At 39.3% G+C, this 17,236-nt stretch overlaps 1 protein-coding gene across 1 annotated transcript in view; it reads right to left on the bottom strand.

Moving 5' to 3' along the window:
* LOC123360847 overlaps positions 1-17,236 on the bottom strand; it is a gene marked incomplete at its 5' end in the record, with an annotated part of 50,145 nt that overhangs the window by 20,015 nt on the left and 12,894 nt on the right. The window contains 1 exon segment of the mRNA XM_045001281.1: positions 12,115-12,244. Within this exon segment, the coding sequence (XP_044857216.1) occupies positions 12,115-12,244 (130 nt within the window).

The following is a 17,236-nucleotide window of genomic DNA, read 5'->3' as shown; positions in this document are numbered from 1 at the left end:
TTAAGGTACTATCTAGAGGCTGGATGCACTCATTTACAACACTTTTTTTCTCTAGAAGCAGTGGAGGACAAAGATGGAAGCTTAATTTATCTACAAGAAAGCATAAGGAAAGAGCAGGATCTATTAAGTTAACTGATGGTTCTAGCTATGCATTCATATGAAGACGCTTATTTCCCTCTTGCTGGATATGCCTAACTCCTATTTGAATGAAAGGAAATAAGGAAAACACATCAAGAGGAGACCATACCCCTTAATTATTTTAGGATTGATGCTTAGATTTCTAGCTGATGCTGGTAGGATCAATAGTGTCACCTTTGAACAGATGCCAAGTTGTTTGTATTTAGGTCTCAAATATTGTGATGAAATCCATATGTCTGCTAGACTGGTATTTTAAAAGGGCTTGGGGATAGTATAATGTATTTGTAAAACATTATTTATTTATGCATGTATTTATTTGGGTAGCTTAGTTGGATGTTAACAGACTGATGAATTAAAGAGCCTGGTCCTTCTTTTTCTTTTCTTAATGTGGCATGGTATATGAATCAATAATATTTTTTCACAGTTCTCCTGGCTTCCTCATCTTGCTGATGTTTGTACTATATATCATTTAATATTAAGACTGTCAGCATAACTTCTTTAGTTTTCCTAGACTCAAGAATTAAAAAAACAAACATGTTTTATCATTCTGAAAATGTATTAATATGAAGTTATGAGTTGCATTTAACTGCTAGTCAGTTAGAAAAAGTGAGTTAAATTGGACACTGGTAACATTAGTTGCACAGACATAATTGGATATTAAGTCATTTCCAGACAGATTTCCATTCAGAGTATTTTTCCCTTAATTAAATGTATAACAATGATGCATCAAATAAAATAAAACATAATGTGAACTAAATTGAGCTTGAGAAATTAGAGCTAGATTTTGTAAATGGCTCCTATTTTTCAATCTATTTCATTTTCTCTCTAGTATTTGGGGGCAAGATTCCTTACTTATTTCAGTCCAAGCCAACTACAGTCTTCACTGATTATACAGAATTCAATGACTTGTACATCTTAACTTTGTTGTTCTTAAGTTTAAAAGCTTTATCTAACAATACATGGGTCAAATTCTGCCTCCTCTACTCATGATGAGTAGAACCTTCCTATGTGATTAGTCCCACTTGTTTTCCATTTTCCACCTATAAAGCTCCTGTTTCTACCTCTGAAAGATAGAAATGTGACATGTGACCTTAAACTTGTCACTAGTACAGGATTAACGTCCCAACTATACATACAAAGTGATGTGGTCTAAATAAGCTGATACCAATCAAGAAAAAGATCTTGGACTCATCGTGGATAGTGTTGGAAAACATGTGCTCAGTGTGCAGTGGTAGTCAAAAAAGCTAACAATATTAGCAACCATTAAGAAAGGGATAGAAGGATATCATAATTCCACTATATAAATCCATGGTCAATTCATACCTTGAAAACTGTGTGCATATCTGGTCCCCCATCTCAAAAAAGATGTATTAGAATTGGAAACTGTACAGAGAAGGGCAACAAAAATGATTAGGAGTATGGAACAGCATCCATATGAGGAGAGTTAAGAAAACTGGGACTGTTTAGCTTAGAAAAAAGAGACGACTAAGCGGGGAGGGATACAATAGAGGTCTATAAAATCATGAATCGGGTGGAGAAATTGAATAGGGAAATGTTATTTACCTCTTCACATAACACAAGAACTAGATGTCACCCAATGAAATTAATAGGCAGCAGGTTTAAAACAAACATAAAAAAGTACTTCACACAATGCACAGTCAACTTGTGGAACTATTTGCCAGAGGATGTTGTAAAGGCCAGAAGTATAACTTGGGTTCAAAAAATAACTAGATAAGTTCATGGAGGATAGGTCCATCAACGTGTATTAACCAAGATAGGACACAACCCCATTTTTGTTTAAATGGCAGTTGTTTGGAGCTGTTCATTGGTTAGGTGTACTAGAATAAGTCCCAAAGGAGAGGTATGTGTAACAGATATTAATTCAATAGTGAATCTATCTACAGTAGAACCTGTTTTGTTTTTTGTTTTTTTAACACCAGACTTACAAATGACTAGGTATGCTAATCATTTTTCCCCAATAGGGGGAAAAAATCACATCAAAAAATTAAAGAACGAGTCAACATTCTGATGCCTCCAATATATTGGAAATCACTTTGCAGTGGTTTGAATGATAAGAGGGAAAAGATGCAGTGCACCATACTGCAACTTATGCATCATACCTATTGTCATTTTGAGATGTTCAATTTTATGAACTCCTATTGGACCAACTCCTTTTATTGGACCAACTTTGTCACAAAAGCTTGTCTCTCTCACTGGGACGGGGTGCTCAGCTCAATGCTATGACGGTGCCTCCTCCTGGCCATTCTGGGGATTAGTTTTTCCCACAGTTGTATGCCATCGCTCTGTCCCTCTCAGTCTACAGCCCCACTCTCGCTCCACAAGTTGCTGCTGCCGCTGCATGATTCATCCATCCAGCCACATCACTATTTGCATTTTCCCCCTTCAAGGTACCAAATTCTTCCTTTAACTCAATTCACATTGAGTAGTATTTTTCACTTTGAGTAGACCCATTGTGCGACTCTTTGATGCATAAAATCAAATTCATGTAAATAAGTAGATAGGAAACTGACCCTTTGGACTAAGAGTGTAATTTTCAAAAACACTCAGTGTTTTGGGGCTATCTCTGCTCACATTGATGTGAATGATTAAACTCCATTGAACTCAATGGGAGCAGAGTTAGGCCAGCACTGAGTGCTTTTGAAAATCCTGTCTACGTTCTCAGCTTGCTGTTTAGAGAAAAGAATCAAAGGAGCTTCCTAATTCTAGTCAACATGTAATACAGATCATGAACCAAACAGTCTATACATAAGAGTCCAAATTTTGCTCTGGTGTAAATCTGGAGTAGTGCTACTGACATCTATGAAACTACTTGAAATCTATATCAAGTGTAATACTGAACAGAATTTACCCCACTTTGTACATCTAAGTGGGAAACAGAACTGAAAATAGTTGCTTTTAAACTAAGCCCTTCAAGCTACCAAGTGCATTTAATTTTGGAGGCATATTGCTGAAAAATGCAACAAAAGACTGGGAAAGTTTAATGTGTTTAGCTGTGCTACTAGGCTGAGTCAGTAATGAGATGCAGTGAGAGCCTTAGTGTTGGGATAAGGACAATAAGTTGAAATACAAGAAAATAATTGAAAAGTTTCAGCAATATTGCAGCTGCAGCTGGGTGAATAGAGAAAAAATAATATGTTGTGCTTATAACACACAGAATATTTCATCACATTCTAATTTCACTTTGACTGCGTCAAAGCCTCCCATTTTTATTCCTTCTTTATGAACATTTGTATGAGTAAAATGTGGTGGTATGAATGGCAGCAGAAAATGAATTTCAAGCCCATTCCTGAGGTTTATTTTATCATGCAACAAAAGTAATTTTATGACAAAATTAATTTAATTAAGAGCAGAAGCACCTTCTATCTTACTGGGAAACAGGAAAAATATCTTGTGACTTATGCAGCCAGTCACAAAATATAAAAACTCACAGCGGACAATTAGCTATGTGTAGTCCAAAAGGTACAGCATGCTCGGGGAGTAATCTGTAATAGGAGAAAACCTATCTAATTGAAAAGAATAGTCTACCAGTTGGTAATTAGGTCTGCACCTTTGTCTGGCTCTGAATGCTGGGCACGGAGGAAGAGACAGGTGTAGATCTTGAATACAGTAGAAATGAAAAGGTTAAAATGGATCTCTGGAGTTACAAGGATGGACCATGTGAAGAACAAATGAATTAGGGGAAGGGGAAATTCACTGAGCTTTTCTAGAAAAGCTGTAGGAATACAGGTTTAGATTGTTTAGGCATGTGAAAACAAGATTGATAGAATATATAGGAAACATGTTAAACTTTAGAAGTGTAGGGTAAGAGAAGGTTTTGAGGACCCCCAAACAGATGGATGGATATCATACAAAAGAATTTGACTGGGTACAGATTTTTCACGGAACTGCTTCAAGACAGACTAGAATGGAGAAGGACTCAAAAAGCCAATGCCATATAGACAGGACTAAGGCTAGAACAAGGAGAAGGAATCAAAAGTTAGATCATCATATAAGAAAAAAGAAACAAGACCGGGTGACTCAGATGATGAATCACAAAATATTGAAACTCAGAGGCATACTCACAGCAGATTACAAACCATATACTGAATCATACATTATCATTCTCAGTATTATTTACAGAAATCAGTTCACAATGTGAAATCCAAAGTCTAAAATTAGTTTGTACAAAAGTTTAAACAAATTTGAAGTGTAAAAGAACTTGTAAAAATCACAATCTGTATATGGATGATCTGAGAACAAGAAAAAGGGCTAAACATACCAAATAAATTATTCATTGTGAATTGTTTTCCGAGATTTAATTGCTATCCCAGAAAATATTTGATGTTCAAAAGGCGCATGTTCTTTAGTGGATATCAGAAGATGCAAGAAACAATTGATCATTATCTGGCTGAATTAAGAATCAAGATCAAATTCCTGCGAATTTGTACAACACACAGACAATTCAATTAAACACAAAATTTTGGTATATAATAAATACAAATATAGAAGTAAGATCACTAAGAGAATTTGATTTAGGAAATTGATATCGGCATACATAAAGAAGCAAGCAATGGACAGCTTAAAGCATGTGATCAGGCTGATAGTGTTGCAGTCAGCAAAAGGCAAGGCCAGTTGAGACAGCAGTCAAAACCAAATCAGACAAAGCACAAGTATTAGCACACAGCAGTAATCTGTCAGAGGTGGCAAAAGCCATACCCAAAAAAGGGTCTGGGATATGAAAAGACATATACAGCACACAGAAAGCCAAATCAGTTTGCAACTGAGTCCTGTTGTAAGCATAAAAAACTCATACTTCACATAGGACAGTACATGTACATTCATTAGAATGTAGCCTTATTGAGGAATTGGTGATTAATTGATTAATTAATTAATATAGATTGATCTTTTAGACCACAGTGGTCAATAAAGGTTGAGTCTCCTGAGCGCTATAGCATCGGGAATATTATTTGTATCATTAGAATAAGGGACCCTAGAAGCACACGAGAAACAACTGCAATTTATCAGAAGTCCCTTTAGTAACAAATCTACTAAGCACATAAACAACTCCACAAACAATGAAATAAAATACCAAATAGAGATAGCGCAAAGTATTTAGCCCTAAGACTGGCATTACTCCCATCTCCCATCGCTTGCTGGGGGACTCTGGAATGTCAATCATTATTTTCCTTATCATCACCACCACTTGTTGTGGTCATCCTGGTGTCTCCTCATACATTCTCCTCCTTCTGCTCCCCCAGCAAACAGGCTTGAGCTATGCTTACAATTCTTAAGGCTCATACACATACATAAAAGTTCCAATTCTTTTCCTTATCCTAATCTCCACATCCCACTAATTTAGGGGTGCCCCATTTCTCATTGGCTATCCCCTTAGTTCCCCTTATTTTCATTAACATTTATGACAAATAATTACCATAGCAACTTATGGACAAGCTAAAATTCCCCAAGACATTACTATTGGTCATCTTGAGATATTAATAAACTGCAGCATATTTTCCAGTCTATTGCTGCATAGTTTCCAGAAGATCAGCACTCAACACATCTTTTACTGTAATGTTGCACATTACTGGTACAGGATTATCTTTCAACCAACTAGTCATGCGAACCTGGTTCAGGACTAAGGCCTTGTGTGGCTAAGGAGACTATGGAAGCCGCAGCCACCACATCCCTCGCCCTCACCCCGCGCTTCCCGCAGACCCCATTGGCCTGGGACAGCGAACCACAGCCAGTGGGAGCCGCGATCGGCCAAACCTTCCAACGTGGCAGGTAAATAAACTGGCCGGCCTGCCAGGGTGCTTACCCTGGCGAGCCGCGCGCCAGAGGTTGCCGACCCCTGTTTTAAGATGAATATGTTACAGATCTGAGGCCTGTAGGCCTTGGTTTACAGCTTAATTTTACTTAGATACTTAATACTCTCTCACCAATACTATATACTTATCAATCCTATACCCCTATAATATTATCCTTCATATTTCCTAAATTTATATCTACAACTTAAATCTATTAATCACACATTGATTACATGTGAATTAACCACAAAAAATATATAACACAATTGAATGATTATATAAGGTGATTAGCTATAAGAGGAAGAAACAGAACAAGACAGTAAAACATAACCATACTAATAAAAATGCAAAATATTTTATTGGTTCATGAACAAAAGAACACATGTGACAGTCAGCAAGTACGGCATACAAATCTTTCCCTTAAAAACTCAGGATACCACTAAAGATAAACATAAGTGAAAAAAGTAACATAATTGTAAAGACTATACTAAAATCTATGATTGTGCTTAAGTTGAAACCAAAATTGTACCTTATTGGGCCAGGAATTTTTTTTTTCTCAAAGCCACATTGGCTGGTTAGATTAAAGAAAAATATGAGTTTAGGGAGTTTGAGGTCCTGGAACTAAATTCTCTATTCTATAGAACTTAATTTGTTTCATGAATTTATTTCACACAGTGAATGTAAAAGCTCATGTATATGACATTCTGAAATATGAATCATTTTATGCAACTAGTGGAATAAAAAGGGATAATCCAACTGAACAACTTATTAAAGTGAATCCTAACATCCTTCAAGTGGTGTACGCAACAAATAATGTTATCTGATATTTATCTTATTTTATATCAGGGGTCAGCAACCTCTGGCACGCGGCTTGCCAGGGTAAGTAACCTGGAAGGCCTGGCCAGTTGTTTATCTGCCATGTTGGCAGGTTCAGCAGACTGTGGCTCCCACTGGCTGCGGTTCTCCGTCCCAGGCCAATGGGGGCAGCGGGAAGTGCCGTGGGCTGAGGGACGTATTGGCCTAGATAAATTGGAGGATTGGGCCAAAAGAAATCTGATGAGGTTCAACAACGACAAGTGAAGAGTCTGGCAGGCTGGGGACTGACTGGCTAAGCAGCAGTTCTGGAGAAAAGGTCCTGGAGAATACAGTTGACGAGAAGCTGGATATGAGTCAACAGTATGCCCTTGTTGCCAAGAAGGCTAGCGGCATATTTGGTGGCATTAGTAGAGCATTGCCAGCATATCGAGAGAAGTGATTATTCCCCTCTATTTGGCACTGGTGAGGCCAAATCTGGAGTATTGTGTCCAGTTTTGGGGATCCTATTACAGAAAGAATGTGGACAAATTGGAGAGAATCCAGCAGAGGGCAAGGAAAATGATTATGGGCTAGGGCACATGACTTATGAAGTAAGGCTGAGAGAACTGGGCTCATTTAGTCTACAGAAGAGAAGAGTGACTGAGTGAGGATTCAAAAATTCAGCAAATTGCTGAGCAAAAATACTTTGGTAGATTTCCAGTGACAATTCAATGCCAAATGGCAGCTTTTAAACCTATATCTTTCAAATAAGGTATGAAATATCCTCATACTGGCATTTTCACATCCTAACAGCATCCATTAAATGCCTTGGCAAACATCTAGAAAAAAGATCCCCCTAACAGTGCTCAAAGGAAAGTGCTCAAATTGAATTTTTCTGTTTAGATGTTGAGAACTGAGACAAGTAAATGTTTTATTTAGTTTAATCACTGTCACTATAGTGTTAGTCCAATTAATTGGGTCTGTGACATGATCAGCAATGTTATTTTATACTTGTGTTGACATAAAATACTTAAATTTATATATATATGTAAGTCATTTGACATAGTACAGGATGGCATTTTGATTAAAATAATAACACGATAAAAAATAAAGTAGAACATATTAAATGTATCAACTGGCTAACTAAGAGATCCCAAAGTAATTGTAAATGAGGAATTTTAAATGGGGAATTGTAAATGTGGCATTTCTAGAAGAGACAGTTTCTGGAGGGATCTGTTCTTGGCCTAATACTATTTAATATATTTGTCTATGATCTGCAAGAAAATATAAAATCATTGTTAGTAAAGTTTACAGATGACACCAAAAAACTAGTGGAGTGGTAAATAATGATAGGGGCAGGTCAGGTAACTTGTGCTTACTTGAAGACTGTGACTTAATGCAGCTAAATACAAGATTATACTATCTAGGAACCAAGAATATGGGTCACACTTATAGAAAGGGGGGGTGTCTGTATTCTGAAAAGACATGATTCATAAAAGGACTTAAGGGCCATGTTGGACAGCCAACTTAACATGAGCTGCCAGTGTGATGCAGTGTCTAAGATAGCAAATGACATCCTTGGATATATAAAAAGGGGAATATTGAGTACAAGTAGGAAGGTGTTATTTATTCTGTATATAGTATTAGTGTGATAATTACTGGAATACTACATTCATTTCTAGTGTCAATACTTTAAAAAAAAGGATGTTGACAAATGAAAAGTATTCAGGAAACATTTACAAAAATGATTCAGGGTCTGGAAACCTTGCCTTACAGGGATAGACTAAAGAACCTCAGTTGATATAATTTAGATATGACTTAATCACCATCTATAAGTACTTACTTGGGGAGATGATTTCTGGTAGTAGAGTGCTCTTTATTTTTGCAGCAAAATGTATAGCAAGATCCAGTGGATGCAGCTGAAGTAAAACAAATTCAGATTTGAAATAAGGCATACATTTTTGACAGTAAGGGTAATTCACCAGTGGAATAATCTGTTACTTGCAGATTTTAAATCAAGATTGGATGTCTTCCTAAAAGAAATTCCTTAGCTGAACCAGAATGTATGGGTTTGATGCAGGAATCATGGTATGAAATCCAATGGCTTGTGTTAGACAGGATCGTAGAATCATTGAAGATTAGGGTTGAAAGAGACCTCAGGAAGTCATCTAGTCCAATCCCCTGCTCAAAGCAGGGCCAACACCAAGCCGGGTCTTAAAAACTTCTAAGGATGGAGATTCCACCACCTTCTTAAGTAACCCATTCCAGTGCTTAACCCATTCCAGTGCTTCACCACACTCCAAGTAAAATAGTTTTTTCCTAATATCCAACCTAGACCTCTGCCACTGCAACTTGAGACTGTTGCTCCTTGTTCTGTCATCAGCCACCACTGAGAAGAGACTAGCTCAGGGTTTGGCAACCTTTGGCATGCGGTTTGCCAGGGTAAGCCCCTGGATGGCGGGAAGCAGCAGCCAGCACATCCCTTGGCCCACGCCGCTTCCCGCAGCCCATATTGGCCTGGGACTGCGAACTGTGGCCAGTGGGAGCCACGATCGGCCGAACTTGTGGACGCAGCAGGTAAACAAACCAGCCTGGCCCGCCACGTGCCAAAGGTTGCCAACCCCTGGCCTAGCTCCATCCTCTTTGGAACCCTCGTTCAGGTAGTTGAAGGCTGCTATCAAATACCCCATGAGGAAGTCATTGTATAGCTCTAATACGGAAAGAACACAGCAAAACAAAGACTGGATATAACACTAAAGGAAATAAGAAAAGAAGATAAGTTAAACAAAGCAAAGTACCAATTGAATTGATGCTATTATCTGTATAGGACACATTCAGTGAACATGACCTGAAGCTAAACTTGAAAGATGCATATGAAAATACCACAAGGCAAAATGAACATGATTCATGGATCTGATCTCTTATCTCAGTAAATTAATTCCGCAGAAAAGATGCTTATTAGTATTGGGGGTTATCTAAAAGAAAAATGAATGACATCCTAATCCATGATCCAGCTCCTTTATGCCACATGAAGCAGGTCAGTGAAGCATAAAGGGTATCAAAGAAGGATTTCACTGGCATTGGCATTGTGCATAACAGCCATAAGGCTGCTTTTACGGACACCTCCAACAACCCTGGCATAGGAACTGGCTGGGAATGGGAGATATGGTTGGGGGATGGAGCTGCATCACACAGTTCTATGGAGATTCCAGACAGAATTGTGGCTTCTAGAGCAACCTGGGGAGGCTGCTGTAACCTAGACAGACCCTCAGGGCTCTCTTAGTTACACTGGGGCCCTGGAGCAGTCCTGTCTTGTGAGAGCATAAAAGTGCCTTTAAATCACCTTAGCTTCAAGTCCATTGAAGCATTTAATGCAGTCTTGTAAGAATTTCAGTGGATGTAAGTTCCAATGGTCTAGAAACGTTGCTGTTGCAAGATGGCTGATCGGGAGCATATGCTAAGGGAATAAAAAAAAACACCTAACTAGGTCACAACAAACCTGTGCATGGATCAAAGGATAACTATCAATGTGTTTGGCTGTGATAAATTCCACCAATATATGTACAGCCAAGTTGTAAAGGTGAAAATAGATCAGAAGTCATTCAAGGCCATTCTCAATAAAGAGCTACATCAAGCACTGCTAAGGTTACAAAGTATGAGCATTTTGTAGATTCCAGCTCTATTCCAGACAGACAAACAATTTCAACCTTGCTCACAGCAGTCGGCATGGCTTTGGATCTATCATTGTGTGACCTACTGTCACCACCTATCCCTGGAAATGCCATGTACACTTCAATTACTGCAGCAATGCATGAACATTTCTCTCCTATCCCATCAATGATAGCAGAATGATATTTGTTCTATTAGCAACATCAGGGATGTGGAGAGTAGTAGCACAATTTGTTGCTGTTCTAAGTAAGTTGTCAGAGCATTGTCAATTCAGACAAACATTATGTGATGCCTTGCATGATCAGTTTGTCTCTGGAATATGTAATGATAAGATCCAAAATAAGTTACTGACTGTATCAGCGCTTACATTCAGGAAGGCTGTTAAGGTAGCTATTCCTATCGAAACTGCAGAGAAGGATTCTCTGGAATTTAATGTGAAATCAGAAATACACCTCCTGAATCAGCAAGACTGAGGACTATGTGAACATAAGGAAATTCTGTGTGGCTATTGTGAACAAATTACACATGCTGAGAAGGATTGCTGGGCACACCAGGTTATTTGCAAGAAGTGACCAGAAGAAAGGACACACTACTGTGACCTGTTCCAGAGTTCCATGACCAGCCACAGACTTACTGTCCATGCAAGAAGACACCTTGAAAACTGAACTTAAGAAAGGATGGAAGTCAGAAATTCATAATGTGGAGAAAGACAAGTGCTCTAGTGACACTGATCAAGAACTAGCACAGGCATCAGCAACGTTTGGCACGCAGTCCACCAGCATAAGCACCCTGGCGGGCTGGGCCGGTTTGTTTACCTGCCGCGTCCACAGGTTTGGCCGATCGCGGCTCCCAGATGCGGCAGGTAAATAAACCGGCCCGGCCCGCCAGGGTGCTTACCCTGGCGGGCTGCATGCCAAATGTTGCAGATCCCTGAACTAGCACTTCAGGTGTTATCAGAAGCTGTAGTAAGAGATGGCATCTGGGTAACACCCTTGATCAAAGGAGTTCCTATAAGAATGGAGCTTGATCCAGGAGCTGCATCTTACTGATTTTTGCATCTACCTATCACCAGAGTTTGTCACAAGTTCCTCTGTAAGAAACCTCCATGGTTTAGAAGAATTAACAAGGAGGAGGAAAAATTAGTCCCCCAAAGAGATATTCCAAGTGAAAGATCAGCTTGATGGGCAATCAGTCATTTTACTCTTGTATATGACTGAAGAAAGCTACCCACATCTTTTGGCAGAACTTGGCTTGAGAAGCTCAAGATGAATTGGACCAAGATCAGGGTGATTACAGAAGCACGTGAAAACCATCAAGAAATATCACAGAGACACTGCAAAGTTTTGGAAGAATAGTAAAAGTTTTTGAAAAATAGTACTTGGACAGCTGAGCAACAGGACAGTGAAGCTCACTGTTAAGTCTGACAGCCAGCGTTGTGCCTTATGCTTTGAAGCCTCTGGTGGAAGCTGATTTGGACCATTTAGTGAACACTGGAGTCTTGTCACCAGTTTAATACAATGAGTACGCGACACACATTGTACCAGTGATCAAGAAGAATGGCTCCATCTGAATTTGTGGCGATTTAAAAGCGATATTGAATCCAGTTTTATGTATAGACCTGTATCCACTACCTTGAATTGAAGATTTGTTTACTACTTGTAATAGATGTCTGTGATCCAGCAAATTGGATTTGATCAATACATACCTACAAATGGAGATTGATCCGGTATCTTCCAAATCTCAGTCAACATGCAAAAAGGCTTATTTTCTACAACAAGTTGCCTTTTGGTAACACCTTGACTCCTGCTATGTTCCAGAAAGCCCTGAATGAGACCCTGAAAGGAATGGACAATGTTCAATGCTATTTGCACAACAGCCTTGCTACAGGCAATGATCAAGAGGTTCATCTTGGAAATCTGGGCACTGTCTTGCAATGTTTGGAAGACCATGGACTGAAAGTATGTTGAGGTAAACATTAGTTATTCAAATCTTTAGTTGACTATGTTGGATGTGTAATTGATGCCACAGGCTTAAGAAAATCACCAGAGAAAGAGAAAGTGATTCTTGAAGCACCACTCCAGAGAACCTGTCACAGTTACCTTAGTTCTTGGAACTGCTTAAATACTATTGTAAATTTCTGCCTAATCTGGCAACAATATTGCCACTTTACGTAAACTGTTACAAGCAAAAGAAAGAAATGTGATTGTGTATTTAAGGAAGCAAAGAAACTGTTGACATCAGCCAAAGTTATTACACACTTTTATGCCTCGTTACCCTTACAACTGGCTCGTGATGCTTCACCATATGGAGTGGGTGCAATTATTTCCCACATTTTTCTTGATGGCAGGGAGAAACTAATTGCCTATGCTTCATGAATTTTCACCACCTCTGAGAAGAACTATGCTCAAATAGAGCAAGAAGCTCTCATCATTATCTTTGGAATTTGGCAGTTCCATACCTCTCTATATGACCTGAAGAACTGTTCTGTTTAAGCTCAAAAGCTTGTCTTTCTCACTAACCGAAGTTGGTCCCCCCCCCTAAAAACAAGGTATTACCTCACCTACCTTCTCTTTCTAATATCCTGGGACTGACGTGGCTACAACAATACTGCATATATATCTTTATGGTAGTGTAATGGACTGGAGTATAGGCAGTCTGGCCTAGAGGTTGCACCTGGGCTGACGTCTGCTCACCAGGGGATTGTAGTTGCTGGGCAGGAGCTGGAGGGATCTCATGAGCCAGATTCCATAAGTAAGAGTCTGTGTCAGAGTCAGGCTGGAGTTGGAGACCACAGATCAGAGGCAGAACCAGGTTAGAATCAAGAGGCAGGAATCAAGATCAGAATCAGACTAGAGATCAGAAGATCAAGCAGGGTCTGGCATTGCACCAGGCCAAAGTCTGTGTGGTTGTCCAGAGAACATCCTGGGACCAACCCCTAGAGTTAAATAGGGGGCATAGCCGATCAGACGGCCATTGGGTATTTTCACTCTGGGTCTCTTGTGCGGCACTTCTTGTGGTGCCTACTCTCCACAGTGTTCCCTGGCTGTGCTTCTGCATATCTTCTTGGTGGCACTGTGGGACTACCAGCTCACCCTCAGACTCAGGTTCTAGTTCCTGGGTCCTTACAGATAGATAATTTACTTTGCTGATGAATCACTTCCTTTTATTTTTCAATGTTTGTACTGAAACATGGAATTTTATCATTGGCCACTGGTTGTACACAATGATGGACACTGCTATTTTCAGATCATTCCAATATCATACAATTCTTGAAAGAGAATTAGCACAACAATGCTGATGGGCTGTTGAGCTTGCAATGCACAAGCTCCCATTAACTGAAGGAAATTTTGGACAATGTGTTTTATCTTAATTTGATAGGTAGATTACCTGTCAGTAGCACAGATATCAACAAAGAAACCACTAAGGATGATGAAGGGAATGATACTACATGATACAGTGCTGGGTCATAAGAACCCACAGTTTACACAATTTGTGTTACATCAATGTAAATTATTTGTGAATCAAGGTTGCATTTTATGGGCATTGTGAGTGATCATTCCAAACTCACTTCAATCTCATGTTTTGGAAGCTCGCCATGAAGGTCATTTTGGCACTGTATTGATGAAGACCCTATGCCAGAGTCAGGTCTGATGGCAAGAGATCACTAAAATCATTGAGAGGAAGGTGAAGTGCTGTACTACATGTCAGCAAATTCAGCATGATCCTGGCTCAGCTCATCAACACCTTTGGTCATGGCCAATTCTGCTTGGACATGTATTCACCTGGACTTTGTTGGACCCTTAGAAGATTATATGTTTTAGGTCATAGTCAATGCCTATTTGAAGTGACCAGAAGTTTATAGAAAGACATCTATGAGAGCTACCAAGACCACTTGATATCTTCGTACCTTGTTTAGCCAATTTGAATACAGATGGTGATTGACAATGGACCTCAGTTCTGTTCTGATGAATTTCAGAGGTTACTACCTGAAAATGGAATCCTGCACATATGTTCTGCTCCACACCATCTTGATCCAAATGGATTAGTGGAAAGCATTGACAGAAAGTGGACAATTTCGTGTTTGTCTACAGGAACACACTACATGCTACTACCCAAGAGCCACCTGCAACTCTGTTTTTGAAGTGATCTTTGCTTACCTGTTTGGACCTTACATTCTGATGTTGCCTCACAACATGAAGCCAAATCTCAAGCTATGCAGATTAATTGACGACATGAGACTCATCATCATTCTTTTCAAGTAGGAGACTTAGTGTGGATTTGCAACTGTAGTTTTTGGAGTGAAATGGGTACCTGGAGAACATGTAATATGCATTGAACCTGTTTAATTCATGGTAAAACTATTCAATAGTACTTTATGGAAACATATGGACCAATTGCAACCTCAACCAGTACCAGAATTCAGGGATATTCCAGTCACATTTTCTATTTTTCTGATCGAAACTTCTCCTGTTTCAATTCCTAATTTCACTGACTTGTTGGAAGAAAATTTGGTACCACATCCACCTGATGTCTTACCAGATCCAGCTGATTCCTTACAATTGACTCTTCCTATTGTTCCTATTGCTGAACCACCATCACCAATTATCCCAAGAGAGTGTGAAAACTAGTGCTGTGCCTAAACATATAAATTGTTGCAACATTAAGGATCTGTTTCAAATCCTTTTGATCTTAATTCCTTTCTATCATACCCTCATTTTTCTCATGTGCCCATTACTGTAGTATCTCAGCACTTTCCAGCCTGGAGAATTCCAAAGCTCTTTTGAATATATATAGTTTACAAACTCTATTCCAGGGCAGAATATTCCCTTGCAATTTAAGAGTCTGCACTAGTCCACTCACAACTTTTAGTTAGGTTATATAGTTTGTTCCGTCAGCCATGTAATCAATAATGTGTTTGTGTATGTACATTTGGAAAGTATTTTGGAGGAATTTGATGTCCTATCCCTTTAAATATTTGAGTGCTCTGTACCCACCTTCCTCAGCGCAGAGCCTCACTTAGGCTTGGTTTCTGTTTTGCTGCCAGGATCAGTATTCACCTTGCAATCCAGGTCAGTACCCAGCCCAAGCCGGGGATGGTAATGATCCAACCAGTGGACCAAATTCGGTGATGAATCCTGGTCATGTGCCACCTAAGGCACATTGTGCATATGCTAAGAACAATAAAGTCACCACAGCAGATATCTGTGTTTAAATCATATTGTCCATGTCTATATCCTTTACTGCTTGGTCCAAATATAACAAGTAATACCATAGGGTTCCATGGGACTTACAATGGACATTTATAATTCAGAAATTAATTCCTACTTCTGGGTGCATTGCGCAAACTCACTGTAAGGAAACTGGGATTCCTTGTCTGAAACTACAGTTTGAAATGCCATATCTGCTGAAAATGTTTCATTGCTTTGTCTATCATAGTTGCTGCAGTAGTGTTTAACATTTGTACAGTTCCCAGAAATCTAAATAGTAGTGTACAATAATGAGTTTTTTTATGTGGCTTGCCATGAAAAAAAAATCATTCCTATTTTGCTCCAAGGTCTGTTGGAAATTGTGTATATTTTCATGATCTCTTTTTGCTGCTTGGCCTACATTTCCTCATAGGTATCACAACTGAGCACCAGGTCTCAGATATCCTTACTCACAGTTGGGCAGTATACAGCATCTCTGGCTTTCTGGATACATATTTCTATTCTGGAATGTCTTTGATGTATTCTTGAAAGAATTTCTATCATCAGTGATCTGGGTTTTACAATTGACAGAATGATGGATGTGAGCACTTGTTAATCTTTGTCTTGTATAGTTTGTTCTCAGATTCTTTTTAGCCCCTGTCTTGACACTGGCACATAATTGGCCTGGTTGACGCTCTCTGTGTCAAGCTATGTTTTTCTGTATTTCTACAACTTTAAGAATCTCATATTCTTGTTCAGTTAATATATTTTCTTGCTGCAAGGCTGCTCTGGATAAGAACTCAGCTATGTACATCTCAGTCCCTTGCTTGTAGCATACATACAAGTTGTAGGGTTGCAGTTTAAGTAGTATAGGCTGAAAACATACCGGGGCCGCTAGTAGTTGCTCTTTTAAAAATGTTCTTTAGTGGTTACTGTCTATTCGAATGACTTCCCGCTCTTAAATAGACTGGTCAGACTTTTCTCTTGTGAACACTATTGCAAGACATTGCTCTTCAGTTTGGGCATATCTTTATTTCATGGGCAATAGTGACCTTGATGCAAAAGCTACCAGCTGTCCCTTTTGTAACTGTGATGCCTCAAGCCCTGTCTCAGTGACATCACATTGTGTGGTTGTCCCTTTATTCACATTGTAACATTTCAGGATGGGATATTTAGTCACCAGCTCCTTGATACGTGTGATGGTGATGTCTGAGGATACAATTATGTCATGGTGGTCACCACTGTCATGAAACCTATGAGTTTCAGTTCAACTGTGAAAACAGTGAGAAAGTCTTGTGTAAACAAAACTTGATTGAGACTTTTTGGCAGTGTCAGCAGCCCCATGCTTACAGAAGGGTTATGCTTATGTAAGCCCCACGATAACATAATGGTTCCAACATTCACGTTCACCTCCAGCTCACTGTGGGAAAGGTGAAAAAACACATCTTGCCTTGATCAATCTAGTGGTGAGGAAGAAATCCCTTCCCATGACACCAAGAAAGAAGTGACTAGTGTAATGCCTATAGCAGATCATGACAAAACCTGGTATTTAACTACTAAACACCTGCTTCTGCCTCTGTGGGCGGGTGGGGGCCTCCTTCCCTCTCTGCTCTATGTTCTTACTGGTCTGCTACAGCACCT

Source organism: Mauremys mutica, chromosome 1 (genome assembly GCF_020497125.1).
Source record: "Mauremys mutica isolate MM-2020 ecotype Southern chromosome 1, ASM2049712v1, whole genome shotgun sequence".
Taxonomy (NCBI): domain Eukaryota; kingdom Metazoa; phylum Chordata; order Testudines; family Geoemydidae; genus Mauremys; species Mauremys mutica.
The sequence above is the reverse complement of the archived record's forward strand: the minus strand, read 5'-3'. Positions and strand labels throughout refer to the sequence as shown.